General features: G+C 36.1%; 1 protein-coding gene across 1 annotated transcript; it reads left to right on the forward strand.

The window, feature by feature from the left end:
* The first annotated feature begins 6201 nt into the window (after positions 1-6201).
* Positions 6202-7999, forward strand: LOC149557063 (uncharacterized). The gene is made up of 4 exons (XM_089830082.1): positions 6202-6313; positions 6736-6823; positions 6933-7626; positions 7742-7999. Exons 1-4 carry the CDS (start codon positions 6202-6204, stop codon positions 7997-7999), a joined length of 1152 nt encoding a protein of 383 aa, XP_089686208.1.
* Positions 8000-19471: the final 11472 nt, after the last annotated feature.

Genomic DNA, 19471 nt, shown 5'->3' on the forward strand with positions numbered 1-19471 from the left:
AAATCTATTAATCTACCAATTCTTGAATCTTGTAACAATTTTAACTTATTCTAAACTTAGTTAAAATAAAAGATTGATGAAAGATTTAAAGTTTTGATATAGACAAAAGCTGGCATTACACATAGCAAGCATAATTTCTGTGAACTAAATTGTAATTAAATAAATCAATCAATCTTTCATTTGTACAAAGACAAAGCTCTCGCTAGCTATATATAAAAATGTTTTATTTGTACCGTTAGAAATTAGACGAGCTAGGTATTTCAATATTTTATTATTCATAAAGTTCCTATGCAAAGGGTCATCCACAAGATGCAAAAGGAATATGCATCTCTCTGAACTCCTGAAAAAGAATAGCAACTGCAATACCAAAACAGGCTGCAAAATCTTTTTCATCAAGAAGAGATTTACCGCCAAAAATTAATGCTAGAGAAAAAGTAGGGGAACCCAGTGTTTAATAAGATCTCTCAGTGTACAAGTGATCTAGAACAGAATTGTGACTCAAAGTTTATCTTTTGAAAACAACATTTGCTGTGCCCGGTAGTTACTCTCTATTTGGATGAAGAAAGAACCAATTACATCCTCCTTTCTCTGATGATCCATTACTAGACATGCTTGGGCTGAAACAGGAAGCATATTGTAGAAGAGAGTCTATGATGGAATTGGTGCAATTCCATAACCCCTTCCTTCAGCGGAAAATTGGTAATTAGAAGGAAATCCAAAATATTTAGTCTTTCAAGCTACTTAGTGATTTATTTATGGCCAAGGAACACAATATAACATAAGCATAATACCAGATATCCTAAACAAGGAGGAAGCAGTGCTTAAGTATTCATTAGAGATAACCTCATTGCAAATATTTGCAATAAAGAAGGAATATAGACTTATTCCCAAGCTGAAAATACAATATCTATCTCAGAAAAATCACTTGGTATATTGGAAAAGACCGAGCCATGTTTTCTAATGAAGGCAGAATATAAAATACTCCCACATTGAAAAGCCAATGAGGACATAGAAAGAGCCTAAGGCATAGTCTCTATTGAAAGGTAGACTGCGTGAATCAGTGAAGCATTCAATTGGAAGGTAGACTGGTATTCGTTCTATGAGGCTTGTGTACTTCAACTTTGATAGTGCAGAAAGGAAAGTCCAGTTTGATAATGGGAAGCCACGTCCTTAGAAAGGATAAGACACATCATGCTGTCACGTTTCATGGGATTAGGTTTCTTTATAAACGATTGAAACCAGGCTCATTACTCTGATCGCAATTTTTTGAAGAGAGGTGGGATCAACAAAAACCGGAAAATATTTGAAATAATATAAACAAAGAGAATTTGTATTTCCGAGTTTGTTATTGAGACATAGGTAGGGATAACTACAAGTAAGCAAATAATATCACAAATTGAGAATTATGTTGCAGCTTTGAGAGTAAATAAATTATAAGTTCATCCCCAAGAAAGCCATAATAAAGGATACAAACATAACTTTCTAACCTTCCTAGGTGTAATACTATTACGGACATGATATCATAAGAGTTGGGTAGCTGCTTCAGCAAAACCTTCCAACTATCAGAAGAATTGTCAAGCTCAGTAAAAGGCTAGACGAAGTAAGAGAGGGAACAAACAATAGGAGCCTTTCAAACATATTAAACCGTGCAATCATGGTTATGACTAAAGTGGTTTACTGGCCCAATGTTTGAGCATGCCGTGACTGGGATGAAGCCCACATGTATTCTGAGACATAGGATAAGGAAGCAACTGGCTTATCTGAGAACAGCAGAGCCAGTGATCAACCACAGCAGAGAATGCAATATGGGTAGTCTGCCAAGGAAAGCATGAAACTCAAGAGGACAAAACCAAATTAACTGGTGGCAGTAAGGGCTGATATTAATGCTGTATGCAACAGTTGTTGAGATTAGGGGAAAATCCGCCCTGCACATCTAAAGAGAAGTGCGAAAATAAGAGTTCAACATGAGTTTTACGAGAAATAAGACTCCAACATGGGTTTAATAACCAAGCTCTAGAAAAAAAAAGATATTAGTGAAAATGTAAATGTAGAAACAAATAAAAGATAGCAGACATAATATCAATGCAAATGAAGGTTCAAGATTGTTCTACTTTAGTAAGTTGCATTATTAAGAGATGTTTCCATTTGATTTCTATTAGGGAATTAGAACAAATAAAGCAATGAAATGGCTGTCGATAGATATATTATTATAGAAATTTTGAATTTTTTTATGGTCAAACAAAGATTAATTATTTGTGTTGATTGCTTTGTCACGAAGTAAATTTATTTTTAGATTGCTTTGAGACAAAGTAAATTTTAATTATTTCTTAGGTATGATTTCTCTCATCTCTCTCTAGATATATGATAAGCCATTTCTTATCTACAAAACTGGAAGTAGACTGCGTGCAAGCGGGGGTTCAGAGTTGTACTTCACATTTACTAAGAAAAGGATCCCTTAATTATGTTCCTTCAACCTCTTGGAAAATATATTCCACAATTTCATTGAAATATTTCTTTTCTAGACTTCTACAAATTCAGTTCAGACTTAGCTATGATGCTCATAAGTTCGTTACTATGGTAGTCAAGCCATGATTCTGCAAACTCAGCATCTACTCACAAATCAAAATAGACTCAAAGCAAGAATGAGCTAAAAGAGCTCTCAAACAGGTTAGAGAAAAGGCTGCAACCTTTGATAGAAAATACGATAAGTATTAGCAAGGTTTTGTAAGAGATTACCCAAAATATGCAAGAACTGACAATGAACAATGAATAGTAGATAAGTTTAATCTTTACCTAGGGCTGAATTATCAGTCATTGGAATAAAGCCAAAAGTAAAATTCCTTTTAAATCGTAACAAAATGCTTATCCTTCAACCTAGACAATTCAAGAGAATGAACTAATGTCAATAAGAATCTAATATTTCATCATGATACAGTTTCCATTGCCTCTCATGCTGAAGCAATGAAAAAGGTACAATTAAATAGAGAGAAACAGGAAGTTAATCGAAACGGGTTTGATGCAGTCATTTAAATCATAGAAACAAGATTCAGACTCAATGCAGATTCGGGCTTGGCTCGGAACATAGCAAAAAGTAAGCAAGACTCAGCAAAAAAACTCAGCAAGAATTGGCAAAAACCAGTTTCTAGTAAGTCTTGCCTAGAGTGAGTTCTTGAAGAGTCATGGGCCCCTCAGACTCGGCTAGGGTCACTCGGTTCAGGACTCACTAGGACTCAGAAGGTCTTGGAGAGTCCAGGAACTATGATTTAAACCAAACTGATGTATTTCTACTATTCATTTATGTGATACACTAAAACAACAATTTAAATAATGGAAATTGTAGAGCTAAAAACTGTTACTATTCTTTGACATATAATTGGACAAATGAAAGACATTATTCCAGCTGCATTTCAAGCTGGCTTCAGGTTTAACATTCATCTTGAAAATAGGCAGATTTCTCATACAGATGGAAATGATAAGGAGTCGATTCCATTTAGATTATTTGGGTTAAGTATAGCTGTAACATTGTAACTGAAACTATTTACCATAATCAAAGACATTGCAACTATAAGATCTGCCTCCGATATTTGCAATGGTTGGAAACTTGGAAGCAAATCAATTTAGTCAGAGCAGAGTTGCAATGTAAAGAATCAAACATGTGTTTGATAGCCACAAACAAAAGGATTAAATGTATTGGGGATAACATGCATAAACAAAAGATTAATTGATGTTGAAGATAATAACCATGCAAATCAACTAAAAACATTTTTTTTTTAAATATAGTTTTCTATAAAAGAAAAATATCTTATTCATATGAAGAATGTTACAAATACAAATTGCAGCCATATGAAAACAAAAATCCAGAGAAAATTCAACCAGGAGAGAAAAAATTACAGACAATAAAGAGTAATAAGAACATGGAGTGATGAAATATAAATTAAAGCCCAAAGTCAGTTATCAAGCCAATATCCTCTAATCAGAAGGTATGATGATGCCTTAAGTGAGCTAAGAGGTCAAGAACCATCAGAAGTCAAAGAAAATAACTACCAGAGCCTCAGATACCGATTTGTGCTCTATAACCCCGGATGCAAAAGTGGAGGCAGGCGCAGATGCCTCTGGAAGCTGGCTGAAAGTCATTCCCGGCCAGCCAGATGTGGAAGGAAGCCACACAGTTGCTTCCGGTCGCATTCAGCTGGCCAGGAATGGCTTCTGGCCAGCTTCCAAACGCATCCAGGAGATTCCACTAGCTTCCACAGACTGAAAAGCGCTAAAATGTATTTTTTGGTTTTTTTTTAACTTAAACCACCCATTAGCACATGGGGAAAAAGCTTTTTAGACCTAATTTTTCCTTGGAAACCCAAAAACAACCCTAAAAGAGGCCATTCGACCACTATTTCTTGTATTTTGTTTGCAGCTCCTCTCTTTTCTCATATGCTCTCCATTTTGGCATTTTGAAGGCAAGGTAATTATTTTCGAAAAGGTTTGGTCATAGAGCAAGAGATAGCTTCCACAAACAAGTTTTAAGCAACTAAGGTAAGCATTTATTCCCTTCCAAGAGTTCTTTCATGATCTTTTTTAAAAATTTGGATGAATTTTTTCAAGTTTGTGAAGAACTTTTCCAAGTTTTTTTTTTAGCAAAACAATACAGCAAGAAGTTTAGCTATCTATTTTAGTCATTCTCTATCATTTTTCTGCACTTATATGCTTAATGTTCATAGTTTGTTTTTTAATTAAATTTATTTAATTTATTATAGATGGCTGCCACCAGTAATGAAAGTTCAGTGAGCCAAGCAGCTGATAGTTTTAAAATTGATGTAGCATCTCCTTTATGGAGACATACCACAAGAATATTACAAGTTTCCAGAGGTGGCTCCTATATTTGGAAGTGTAATTATTGTCAAAGTAAAAAAGGCAAACCATTCAACGGCTCTTATCCTCAAGTAAAACTTCATTTTATGGGCCCTGCAATTAAAAGATTTTCAATGTACAAAGGCACATATAGAAAGGGGTTGTCTAATGCACAAATAGCTTCATATGTAAAAGAACAAGAAGCTGCTGATAAAATGGTTTAAAGGTCAAACAAAGTTTTTATCAACATCCATCCTCAAAGAAAACAATGCAATTGCCCAAGGAGCCAATTGTATCCTCCAAACACCCATTCTTGCAAGTACCTATACCGGAAGTAGAAAAGGAAGTAGTAGAAACTATTTCCTGCAAAAGAGGTCCATTGGACACCATATTTAAAATGGAGGCAAGAGAGCTCACTAATCAAGCCATTGCACGATGTCTCTATGGCAACGGTCTCCCTTTCAATTTGGTCAGATCACTATCATAGATTAAAATCTCGCCATTTTATCGCCAATAAGTCTACTTCTCGCGAGAAGTTTTTGGTGGCGAGAAAACTCTAGTTTTTATCGCCACTTTAGGGCCCTAAGAAGTTGAACTTATCACCGCAAGAAGTTGGCGATATATCGCCAAATTCGCGCAATAACTCATTGTTTTCTCGCAAGCAGCGTCCAATATATACTTGCGCTTTTAAAAAGGCAATTTCATTGTTTTATTTGTTGCGTTTGGCATCTTCGGTGGAGGAGAAGAGTTTTGGAGTAGCACTTAGGTGTTTGGCAGTGATTTGTAGCGATTTTCAGCGGATTCGAAGTGGATTCAAAGCTCTTTCCAAGCAAATCCAAATCCACAAGTAAGTTTCTCAAAAAAAAATTCTTTTTGAGTTAAACTTTTTTTTGTCTTCCCATACTTGCATATCTTGCATCATACTTGCATATCTTGCATTTGTAATGTTCTCTAATACATTTTATGCCTACGGTTTTAGAGTGAATGAGTCATAACAAAGACCTAACACCATCTTTTTGCAATTTTCCCAAAAACAATCAAGTTTTTCTCAATAATTTCAAAACTTTAAGGCTAATACATTTTTTGTTTTTTTCTCTGATTTTCCAGCAAATATGGCTTCCTCTACATCTGGGTTAGCTGTAGCATCTTACAGTGGTCCCGTAGCATGTCCATCTAGATTCATAGGCATGCGCCCTAAAGGGGCTAGAGACTTTGCATGGAAATATGCCTTTGAAGGAACAGAGTATAATAGTGTCATATGCATGAAATGTGAAAGACAAATCCGTGGAGGCATATCTCGTCTGAAGTACCACCTTGCTGTTATAGAAAAGCGTGACAAGGATTTGTGATGCGGTTATGAAGAAAATAAAAAGGGAGATGATTGCTTTGCTTAGTGCCCAAGAAGAGAAGAAGTTAAAAAGGGAAAGGGCAAAATTGGCCATGAGGGCAGCCATTTACGAATCGCAAGGTATGTTTCCTTTTAACAATCATTTATTATTTTCTAATCACGACTAATGCTTGTGCTAAAACAATTATCAATTTATCATGATTCATAATGAGATGATGTGGGTTGTGTCATGTGACTAGGTATCCCAGCCACCCTTGATGAAGAAGAAGAAGCAATTGAGGGGATAGTGGGCTCTTTTCGTGGCCCAAGGATCCACGTACGGAACACACCTACTCGTGGCAGGTCCTTGAGCTCAACTTCCACATTTGCTAGGTCTAGTAGACTACAAAACTCTTCTATTGATGGTTATTTTGTGCATAGAAACAGACCTGGAGCACAACCATCATTGGAGGGTACTGGATCAAACCGTGATGTGCATGCACAACTTGACATTCAATGTGTTGATTTTTAGTTTTTTAACAAACTCTCCTTCAATGTTGCAGCAAGTTCATATTTTCTGAATTTTGTGACTGGTTGTACGGTAGCAGGAAAGGGCTACAAACCACCTACTCCTACAGCCTTGAGTGGGAGGTAATTCACTTGTTTCAAACTTTAATACTTTTACAATTTTACAATTTACTTGGTTTTGTTGAAAGTAATTTTTCTCAAGTGAATTTCATTTTTTATCTTATGCTTGTAGATTGTTGAAAGATGTTGTTTGCAGGGGTAAAGATGTGGTTGAAGAGCAAAGGTTAGAGTGGAAACAATATGGCTGCACCATACTTTCAAATGGATGGACAGATGGAAGAAACCGTACCATCAACTTTTTAGTTTCTTGCAAGGATCAAGTAGTCTTTCTTAAATCCTTGGATGCCTCGAACAAGATAAAGACGGCTGAGACTTTGGCTCGAATGCTAGAGAATATTTTGATAGAGGTTGGGGCTGAAAATGTGGTGCAAATCATAACCGACAATGCAGCGGCATATGTGGCAGCGGGTAGGATCTTACAAGAAAAGCATAACACACTCTTTTGGTCTCCTTGTGCAGCGCATGTTATTGGCTTTCTTTTGGAGGATATAAGGAAATTGGATTGGGTGAAACCGGTTGTAGAGGAAGCAAGGACGATAACAAAATATATCTACAATCACCCTTGGGTCCTTCGCTTGATGAGAGACTACACCAAAGACGAGGAGTTGGTTAGACCCACGGTCACAAGATTTGCAACAATTTTTTTAACATTGCAAAGTGTTCTTAAACATATGAATCCTTCGAGGCAGATGTTTGTGTGTCCAAAATGGCTAAAATCAAGTTATTCAAAGAAGGTCGATGGGGAGAGTGTTGCACACATTGTGTTTGACATCCAATTTTTTGAGCGAGCTTCAGAAATTGTGGATGTGAGTTGGAAACTTCAAAATTTGATTTTTTTTTGTACTTATTAATCAAGTCTTTCATTTTTATTTTATAACCCTACTCTCTGATTAATAATTGTTTTCTACTTTTCAATTGTAGGTGGTGAAGCCCTTGGTTAGAGTTTTCCGCTTGGTAGATGGGGAACAAACCCCAATGGGGTCCCTCTATGAGGCCATGGATAGGGCGAAAGAGGCTGTAAGAAATAAGTACAGGGGTGAGAGCCTAAAATTTCAGCCCTTATGGGATATTATTGATAGAAGATGGAGCAATCAGCTCCACCAACCCATTCATGCAGCAGGGTATTTCCTCAACCCTTGTTACCGCTTCTCTCCATCATATGCGGATCCCAATGTATAGGTCATGGAGGGCTTTAGTGAATGCATGCAGAGGATGGTACCCGACATTGCAGTGAGAGACCTCATTGTGGCCAAGATGGAAGTGTATCAAAATGCAACAGGCAAACTATTCTCCTCAACCTTGGCAAAGAGAGGCAAACAGACTCGGACACCAGGTACAATATTTGGAATTTCAAGTCTCTCACATGCATGTTAAGTCGATAAATAAGCTACAAAAACTTGTCCTCATCTTGCTTTCTAACTCTTTAATATTTATTTTGCAGATGCTTGGTGGCAAAATTGGGGTGGCATTGTCCCAAATCTACAAAAGCTTGCTCTTCGCATTTTATGTCAGCCTTGTAGCTCATCTAGTTGTGAGCATAATTGGAGCTTGTTTGAATCTATTCACACAAAGAAGAGGAACAAGTTGGCACAAAAACGCCTAAACGACCTTGTCTTTGTGCATTATAACCTCAACTTGCACATAAGAAAGGTAATGGCAGCAGCAACTAAGCCACTTGATCTGGGTGACATAGATCCTTTTGGCGATTGGACAGCACAAGAGCAGCCTTCACTGTTCACTAAGGATGAAATATATGAGTTGGAGAAGGAGGCTATGGAGGAGGGTGGTTTTGCAGTGAGACTAGACGACATTCAGGAGGAGGGCAATGAGAATGAGGAGTTTGAGGGCAATGACAGTGAGCACAGTGATAGTGAGGATGAGGATGATGAGGAGTCCTTCCCAAGGCCAACACCAGCACCACCACAGACAACTGCTACGGCTAGAGCTGCTAGACCCCCTCCCTCTCCCATAGTTTTTACTAGAACTACTAGGATGGGGAAGAGGAAGATGTAGACTAGTTTCATATTGAACTTGACATTTGTATTTGCTTATATTTTGACAAAGACAATTTGGTATTTACTATTTGTAGCTTGTTTACTACATCGGCATTCCACATGAGGATGGGATTTTCTTAATTATTGCACTTATATAAATCTAGATCAGCTTGTTTGGTTTGTTTACTCATTTACTGACTCAATACATGCATCTACTTATTGAATTTTGTGAAAAAAATGCATTTTTAATTAAATTAAGTCATTTTTTAAATTCCTGATATTTTCTCGAGAAGTTGCCGATTTCTCTCTTATATTTGCCGAGAAAAAAAATTTTGGCCTCGCCGAGAAGTGGCCGAGAACGAGAAGTTGAACTATGATCACCATATTGGAAGGAAATGGTGGCAGCCATGATTAAAGCACCAGCTGATTACACAAGTCCTGGATATGAAAAGGTGTGTACTACTTTATTGACAAACGAAAGCAATTGGGCAGATAGAGTTTTCAACCAATTAGAAATTTGTAGAAAAGTTTAGGTGTTTCTATTGTTTCGAATGGATGGAAAGATACAAAAAACCAGTCATAAATTAATGTGATTGCAATGTCACCCAAAGGGGCAATGTTTTTCAAGGCAATTGATTGTGAACGGAAAGTGAAAGAATCACAATTCACTTCCTAGATTCTCATCGAGGTCATAGAGATGGTGGTGAGAATGTAGTTCAAGTGATTACAGATAATGCAAAAAATTGCAAGGGTGCAGGTGCTTTCGTTGAGGGCTGGTATGACCATATTTTTTGGACACCATATGTTCCCTCAACTTTGTCATGCAACAAATTGGCACCCAAACAGATTGGGTGAAGCAAATATACCAAGAGGGAGAGGAGATACAAATGTTTGTGACGAATCACCACGTCACAATCCATATTTAGATAATTCTTTAATTTGGAGATGCTAAAGGCAAATTCAAATTGTAAAATTGTAATTAGTAAATACTCAATTTCTTTTATTTATTTAATTAAATTATTTGAATATATTTTATGTCATGTTCAATATTTACTGATATATTGTTATGGTTAACTTACTTAGGTGGATGAGACTTGGTTCTCGTCTCCTACTATTGTTATGAGACACCTTGTCAAGGTGCAAGAGGCATTAATCCAAATGGCTATTTCAAGCCAATGGGGTATATGGAAGGCTTCAAATTCAAAGATGGCACAAAAGGTCAAGGCATTGATCTTGGATTAAAGTTGGTGGGGTCATGTGCAATTTGTATTAGATTTCATGGACCCTATCATGACTATGCTTCACTTTGCTAATTCAGATCAACCTTGTTTGGGGGATGTATATGATGGCATTGACACAATGGTTGAGAACGTAAAACTTTCAATACAAAGCACATGAGGATGACCCCACAAAATGTGAAGCCTTATGCGATCAACTTGAATCAATCATTCATCATCATTGGGAAAAGATGACAACCCCATTGCATCTCCTTGCATATGCCTTATCTCCAAGGTACTATAGCGAGGAAGTACTTGGTATGCCTGATAGAGTAGCATTCATATGTGGATGAAAAAGTTGCAAGTGGGTGCTATAAAGCTTTTGCAAGACTCTTCCTAGATGAGGACACTCACATAAAAGTTAGGACTGATTTTGGATTATTTGCTTTGGGATCCAAACTTAGTCCTCTTGCAATAAAGGCCCAGTGTGACATTGGAACTATCACATGATGGTACCTCTATGGTCAACCGTTCAACTATCTATAACATCTCACAATTAAAATGCTCTCTCAAGTAAGTTCTATTTTCTTTTTACTTTTTTTTACCCCATGTATTCTAAAATTCTTTAAATTGGTTTTCATTTTTATGTTTTAGCTTAATAATTAATTTGTAATTGTGAACAATGGTGAACATTCTCTAGGTTGCAAGTTCTTTTGCTGCTGAAAAGAATTGGAGTACATACTCATTTATCCACTAAGTATAACCGGTTGTGCTCTAAAAAAGTTGAAGACTTGGTTTTCATCCATAACAACTTGTGTCTTTTGTCACCTAAGGAGGATCACTAAAAGGGGTAGCCAAGCTTTGGGACGTAGGACTTGAGTGTGCAAACTTGGATGCAACAATTCAAAAGCTTACCACAGTCATGGATGATGATGTTGATAACATCACGATACATGATGTATCTAGCACAAGTGCAACTGGTTTTGGTTCAAATTATCTTGAACTTGCAGTAATTGGAGGAGATGGAGATGATGATGAGTTTTTTGCAAATCCATGTGATACAAATTCAAATTGATAAATACTGAATGATGAACTATATTTTGATTTTGTAATTGTGATGATTTGCTGATTTACATTGAATCATGAACATAGACGTATATGGCATTCATAAAATTGATATGGTTTATATTTTATAATCTTACTGTGTATTTAAATATGTATTGGTGAAGTTACAAGCTATAAAATGTTTAATTTTGTATATTATATATATATATATGGAAAAAAAAATCTGTATATATATATACACACACATGCATATGCATCTACAATCCCCCCAAAAAAAATCGTGCATCCCGCACCCGCTTCTCACATCTACTTCCGGATCCACATCCAAATCCATAACTAAGGCCAAAGCTTTAGTTAATTTATATTACATAGATTGTGGAAGGACTGTCCCATGTTTATCCATAGAGATGCCAAAAAAACATAAGCATTTTTGGAAGAAGATTAAAGACTCTAAATTTGGTTCGTCTATACAATGAACCATGTTAATGTTTCATACCAGAAACTAAGATAAGCAAGAAAACAAAATAAATGAATAATAAGACACAACAGATGCAACATTGGACATAGACTTATCCTGGAAAAACCCTCCAACTTGAGGGAGAAAAACCCAACCACACAAAATATCACTTATATTTATGAATGTGCAAAAGACTGATTTACAATTTGCCCAACCACATGGCCAAGCTGAACTAATGATCATATCACCTATCGTTATACATACACTAATAAAATTCCTTAGATATCAATTTCCTTGTAATGTCCCCATTTTTAGCAGGTTGCCATAGCTGGCTTGGTCAATTCACCATCGCGACCCTCGTGAGCTAACAGTGGAATTTGAGGGTCTCAGTTGTGGGGTTATAGGCTTTCCAACAACTTATAGTGTGTTTTGGCTCTATTTGAAGGACATGCTATTTACAATATGTCAATTGTTGGCTCTGATGAGCTCAATTGAGTTAGAGGAGTTAATTGATGCTCTCAGTTTTTATTTTGGGCTTCTGGTTTGGACTCCAAGAATCTTGGAGGGAGCGTCTCTTTACAGTAAGTCACCACGTTAAGTTCATTTATCGTCTTTCTTCATCAGGATCACTCTGGTGTTGTCAGATTTTGATTTTGATGCTTCTACAATTGTTTTTGCAAGACGAGTGAATTACTATTATTATTCATCTAAATATGTTGAGGTTGCTATTTTTGTTGGTGTTGTATGTTACTCACCTTAGTACCATAGCTCAGTGGAACCGGGTTGAAAAGTTTTTAATTGTGGGCACAAGAAACAATGGCCTTGTGTGTCAAAATATTATGTTATGGTGGAAAAGATCATATTTGGGAGCCAAAAGCAATTAATAAATTATATTATAATGGCACTTTATTATATTTTAAAGTTGTGGAGTTTTTTTGGGAAACTTGTGTCATTTGAAGATTACAAATATTAGCCCATTTGATGAGAAAAACATCCAATCATTTGATTATCTTATTTTGCTTTGTCGTCTTTTAGACATAAGTTCTGATTTTAAGTGCCCTTGCTGAAGTATAAAGGTTGGGGATCTACAGCTAAAGTATTGTAGATTCATTTCTGAGAATTATTTCGAGATTGCTTGGGAAATTTTGCTGAGGTATATGATTTGTCATTCCTCCTATTGTATAACTGTAGCTAAGGAGATCTACATTGTTGGAGATTTTGGTTTGGGGAATTTCGATTTTTAGCACTATTTGTATCAGCATTTTGGCGTGCATATTCTCAACGTTTGGCGACAATTATTTCTGCAATTGGATGCCTACAAGTCTGATAATTAATCCATAGCTGGGCAGCATTATTACTAGTGTTTGGCATCGCATTCTAAGGATTTGAATTGCCCTACAAGCAGTTTGTTTGAAGGCTGCGATCATATATCAAGGGGCAGCATTTACTTCCGTAGACCTTGCATTTATTATTGGCTATGGAGCTGGTGTTTCATGTTTTACTGCTGCAATCTACCAACACCAAATACATACACAGGTTCTTTAAATTGTTGCTTCTCTAAAAGTGTATGATTGTAATAATTGCATACAACATAATTGAAAATTGAAAATTTATGCTAGGATTCATGGTAGTTTGAATTTTATATCATTTGTAATTTCTTTATATTCTGAAAATTTCAAAAAGTATATCTACTCAAAACCACAAGAAATTGCAAAAACATTCAAAAAAGAAAAAAAACTATTCAGCATAATCTTGGGTGAGCCAGCAAGGTTATTACACTGCTATCATACAAATTCCTCCTAGAAGAATCTATAAAATTGCCTTAAGACTTCATTGTCTTGTCATTACCAAGTGAAGACCCTTTGGTGCCTTGACATTACAAAGAAGATGACATTATGTGTTGAGTTGGCTTCATAAATATTTATTTATTTTGAATACAAGAGAGAAATATAACTCCCACAGCTACAACATCAATACTCTCTCTTAGCTAGGAAGATATCTTTTTAGATATTCAATATCATGGAGTCTCACTACATGCCACCCACAAGGACTACACCCATTTTTTATAATACCATTGAGTCATTCAACATGGCACTCGCAATGGCTATACCCATTTGTGAAACAAATTTTTTTTTGGTCACTAAATCTGTCAACATGATAATGTCATGGAGTCACTCAAAATGACACTCACAATGGCTACACCCATTTGTGAAACAAAATGAATAAAAAAAACTTATCACAGAACCTCTCAATGTGATAATGTCAGAGTCACTCAACATGACACTAACAATGGTTGTACCAATTTGTGGAGAAGACTTTATCATGGAATCTCTCGAGATAATATTATGGTCACTCAACATAACATAAACCATCATTACTCCCATTTGTGGAATGAAGGATGTGCACAACTACTCATCACGAAGTCACTCATTATGATGTCTTCATGGAGTCTCCAAACATGAGGCCCACCATGGCTACTCTCACGAGTGGAAAGAGCAACATCTCTTGGGGCCTTTCACCTCATATTTCTCCATCTCAGAGAAATATGCATTTTAGCAAGTAGCAAAGATCACTGATGTTGAGACTCCTTAGCAAGGATAACATACTCCACAACACGTCTATCAAACTCATCTTTACTTTCCTTCACATCTTTTGTGAAGTTCCCACTGTCCCTCTCCTTGTGGATCCACTATAGCTCTTCACAGGTATCAAAATTGTTACCCTCAATACAAAACTCACAAATCCACTAGCTTCTCCAACAAAAACATATTCCTTCAATTCGCAGTGATAAGGCAATTAATGATCTTCACCTTCATAATTCTCCTTCATGTAACCAACAACTTCCCAGCATTATCTCCTCTTAGGTCGTACTGATTTCACCTTTGCTCCACATGCTTCGCCATTCCCTTCAATAGTAGAAAAAAATGAAGGACAAGATGTCAACTCATAAATTCATATTCATATAGCCAAGTGTTTAAATCGATTGTAAAAGAGAGGGAAAATAAAAGGTTGGAAAAAAGAGTTGGAAAGATTATAATTTGATTATTGTCAATTTATCATGCCAAGTGTTAATCAATTAAAAGCAAAGAATATTAAAATGGAAAAATAAAGTTGGAAGATTATAGTTTGAATATTATTATTATTTTATATTTATATATGTACATGTAAATATATTAATGAGGTGATATCACTTTATTAAACTATTATAATATAATGATTCCATTTCATTTTTATATCTATATGTACATATATACATATATATTATAATAATATGGCGAAAGATCATTTAAAATCCTTTTAGATACATTTTATATTTTAACTCAATTATTTATGTTTTCCTAGATTATTTTCTTAATAGCTCAAGCGGGACCCACAAATTATATCCTGTGTTCAAGTCGCTAGGTTCTCAACCCATTTGCCCAGTGATGGTGATGCTCCTGTGCCTAATTCTTTTTTGACAATGCTTCCACCCATTCGACGTGCTTCCCTACAAGGAAATTCTCGGTAGTTAAATCATATCAATTTCATGAATCTGTGATAAATCCTAGTTTGATTTCAATCTCAAGTTCCATGGTATGTAGATTTTAATTTGCATGTTAAATTCATTTATGGTGTTTCAATTCTTAGTTAAGACATTTTGTTTAACTAATTTTAACCGTAAATCTCATTCATATGAAAGAAATTGATTTAACTGTCTTCCTATGAAAATGAAGTCATTACTGTATTTCTTTGAGTATGTTAGTTGTCAATTAAGACCTGGGAAAATTGGTTGTTACAATGAGAGTGGACAAAGAGCCATGGTTGCTTAAGTTTTGGTTCAGTGGGATGAGCCTCCTACAGAGTAAGGAGAAGACGATAATTAGCAGGTGCAACATGTGACTTGGATGAAGCAGTCACAATTGGTTTGGATTGACGAAGAAAATTTCAAGCATTGGTCATTTCCAAAGGCAAGTTGCAATCTTAGGGTGGATGGAATTGACCACTACTCGAAGCTAAGTGGAAGAATGAGGGTGCAGATGAGAATGACGGAGGGTAAGGATGGGAGGAGTTGTTTATATAAGAAGCCAGAGGAAAGAGCAGGGAGAAGGAATGTAGATTATATAAGGAGGGATGGAGGAGGACCAATCATGACTAGGCAAATGGGAAGAGATGACATGCATATCAGCTAGGGAAAACATATAAGTGTGGTAGCCACTTGTGGGAATAGAGTGTAGTAAAGTAAATATGTTGCAAAGAACAATTATTTGTATCCACCGTGATCCTCTTGTGAAAAGATGTAGAGCTTTCCAAGGGGAAGAGATCCATTTTCAAAGATACTTGATCCTCATCATCATCTAGGCAAATGAACTTGTTCTACTTCTAATGCACATTTACTGGCTTGTTAACCCACCATTGAACTCTTTGACCTTCTTACTGAACTTGGAATTTCATTTTAGATATACATAAAGTGCTTGGATTTGGTAAACTCTTGGAAAAAAACATGAACTATTAATAGACTAGGTCCTTAGAATAAGGATTCTCCTCAATCCCAGTCCTTCAAATCTATTACTTGTGGCTTTGTAATAATCAATTAGATTTGAAAATGGGCTCCATTAAGAAATCTAGAAAATATTGCTGATGGAAGAGAGATGGATTTTGTTGATTTTGGAAAATGTGTAAAATTTCAGGATGACAACTTTGAAGTTGCTTTAAGGTTAGAGAAGACTTGAAGAAGTTGATCAGTAAAGTCAACCAAATGACCAATGAGATCTAATTTAAGAGGGAAATTTTCATCATTATTAACACTTCTAGGGAATTTTCAAGAATTGGTCATTTCTAAAGGCAAGTAGCATTATAGGGTGGATAAAGTTAGTCATTGCTCCAAGTTTAGCTAGAAGAACGAGAGTATGCATGGAGAATAGTGGCAATTAAGGATGGGAGAAGTTGTTTATATGAGAGGGCAAAGGAAAGAACAAGGAGACTGAATGTAAATTATATGAGGGATAGAGGAGGGCCTATCACGACTAGAAAAATGGGAAGAGATGACCTGCATATCAATGAGAGAGTATCCATGAGCAGGATGGCCCTCTGTAGGAATAGAATCTAATAATTGTAAAGTCAATGTCTTGCCAAGGAAGATTATTTGTACCCACCACAACCCTCTTGTGAAAAGATGCAGAGCTTTACAAGTAGAAGATCCCTTTTTCAAGTTCAAGGATACTTGATGCTAGTCATCATCTAGGCAAATAAGCATGGCACATTGAGCTTTTCTAGTTTCTGTACCCACCACTGAGGATTGTTGACCTTCTTACTAAACTTGAAATTTTCTATTAGATATACATGAAGAGCTTGGATTTAGTGAATCTCTTTGCAAAAGAATATTAAATATTGATACACAAGGTTCTCAAACTAAGGCTTCTCCTTGATCCCAGTCCTTAAAATATGTCCTTTCTAGCTTTGCAATGATCAATTGCATTACAAAGGGCTTGAACGAGAAACCTAAAAGATATTGGTAATGGAGGAGAAATGGATTTTGTTGATTATGGGAAAGGCATAAAATTTGAGAATTACAATTCTGATATAAGTTGTTTGAAAGTTAATGGAAATGTGAAGAAGTTGACTAGTAGAGTTTATTGAATGAGCAATTAGGTTTAGATTAAGAAGGAGATTTTCATAAATTTTCACACTTCTAGGGATCCATTAGCCATAAAAACCAATTGTTCAAGTGACTTGCCACTCATGGAAGTCTAGGAAAAGAAATGACTTAAATGTAGAGACTAACTATTGTACCACACTATAATAATGGTACTAAATGTGAAAAGGTGAAATCCTGCGTGAAAGAGAAAATAAGTATCCATTAATAAGAGAATTGAAAGGCATTGGATGTAAGCAAAGAGGAGTCATGCATGCCTTTCTTTGAAATGGAAAGTGATAGGGAGAACACTGTGTGAGGGGTTTGCATGAGTTGGGTCGGTGGCAAGCATGGAGACAGACAAATGAAGGGAGACATAGAGGGTGGAGAGAAGGAAAGAGAGTGAACAAGATGAAGGGGTAGTTTAAAAGAAAGGAGACTAGATGAAAAAAATGGGTACGCGGAACAAGATAGAAAAATAGACAAAAGGGATGGTAAATAGGTGTTCATGGAACAAAACACAAGTGAGAATAGGATAAACTATGAAAGGAAGGAAAGGAGCAAGTGAGGGAGAAATGATCAAAATTAGTAACAATAAAACCCAACGCACACAGTTGAGTTTCTATATTTGAGCGAATGGTGAGGGCCAAATATGAATTAGGTTGGTCAATCATTAAATCATTTATAAAGCTTTGTCCCACCCACTCAAGTAGGTAAGTTTTCCATCATGAAAGTTGTCCAAAGTTAGGTTAGAAAACAAGTGATCCCTATAAGTTTTGTTGTCTTTTTTATGTTGACAGGTAACCTAGGATAGAGGACCCAGTATTTGAATGCATTCCAATAGTTGTGATAGGAGTAGTTGACTTGATACCTACACTTATTGATTTAATGCCCAATTGTTTTGACAACATTTTACCAATACCTATGACTTTAAAGTTGTTAGTACAATATTGACTACCCAAAATTGAATGAAATCATGCACGACCATTGCTCTCACTTTTTATTTGGACTGTTTTGGACAACTTGGCAAAAAGCATGTTGATGTGGCATCACAATTGATGATGTGGACTCAAAACCTTAGTTATAAGTAGACAACTCGCCAAGTAAGCTGCTGTAAAAAATTGGGAGTGATTTGATATTTCCACGTAGGATTTTGATAAGTGCAAAGTTAGAGTGTTCAAGTATTGGGTCCTCTCCCCTAGTGAATATCCCAAATACAAATCTTCTCTTATGGGACATAACTAGTCATAGTCCATGATAGGTTTGTAGGATGATCCCCTTCATGTGTCTAATCCTTGAAAATGAAAGAAATGATAGTTTGAGAAACTCAATCAATAATGGCTAATGTTGTTGAAGATTCTTGGCTCTCTAATTCTAGACTTTCGTACACGAATTCAATAAAGTTGTCGGTCTAAGTCTCTCAAGCTTCCTTGCAAAGTCTCAAATTTTGCCACAAATACTAGTTTGGCCTAGATTTCACTTGGAACCCATACAAACTAATTTTGAAATGTTTCGAGGGAGTTAAGCCCCACTTTCCTGAAGGTATGATTGTAAAATAGCATGCCTTCTCATGAGACATGTGAATCATTTTGATAATGAACTATACTAGCGAAGTCAAAATATACCATTTGCTTAAAGAGGACAAGTAAAGATACGTATCCAAGAGACATCAAAGTTGTTTGAAATTTGTTCAATAGTGTTTGATCCTTGAATGTTTGTAACTCCTCTATTTCTAGATGACCCCACAAGATATGTTAGGAGCTATTTAACATGCCAATTATAAGAATGTCATCTTATATTTGAAGACCTTCCAATTGAACTTGGTGGATGTCGCCTCGATGAAGAGTGGAACATCTAAAAGATTATACCATTAGAACCAAAATCTGAAAAACCAGGGAGAATTCAAAGAATAGATGTTGAATGGTCTTGACCACATGAATGCAAAGGGAAATTTAGAGGGTCAGGCCATGCTATTTTCTTTTTCGCAAATTGTCCATTGTTAATAAACTATTGTGCAAGAGTCATAGAAGGCTTTTAGTTTTGGTCCAAGTATCCAACGTCCAAAGAACTTCTTAGTTACCAAGAGGAACTACTCCCTCTTTTGATTGGAAGTCAAAAGGCATATTTGATTGCACATTCAGTCGATGTGGAGAGTGCGGTGATCACTTGTCTAAATGGTAACCACGGTCACATAAAATCTTAAGCAGGGTGAGATATCTCAGGGTGGTCTCAAAGGAGCCTCATGGTATTGATGCTCATCGTCCAAATGAATTGGTTGTTGTGGTACGAATGACCATAATCTAAGAG

The sequence above is a fragment of the Cupressus sempervirens genome, chromosome 5 (assembly GCF_028749045.1).
Source record: "Cupressus sempervirens isolate cs-2001-9-10 chromosome 5, ASM2874904v1, whole genome shotgun sequence".
Classification (NCBI taxonomy): domain Eukaryota; kingdom Viridiplantae; phylum Streptophyta; class Pinopsida; order Cupressales; family Cupressaceae; genus Cupressus; species Cupressus sempervirens.

Coding starts and splice junctions, on each gene's coding strand:
- LOC149557063 (XM_089830082.1), top strand. CDS start 6,202: ATGAAGAAAATAAAAAGGGAGATGATTGCTTTGCTTAGTGCCCAAGAA. Junction 6,314..6,735: donor AGCCATTTACGAATCGCAAG/GTATGTTTCCTT, acceptor TCAATGTTGCAG/CAAGTTCATATTTTCTGAAT. Junction 7,627..7,741: donor GAGCTTCAGAAATTGTGGAT/GTGAGTTGGAAA, acceptor TTTCAATTGTAG/GTGGTGAAGCCCTTGGTTAG.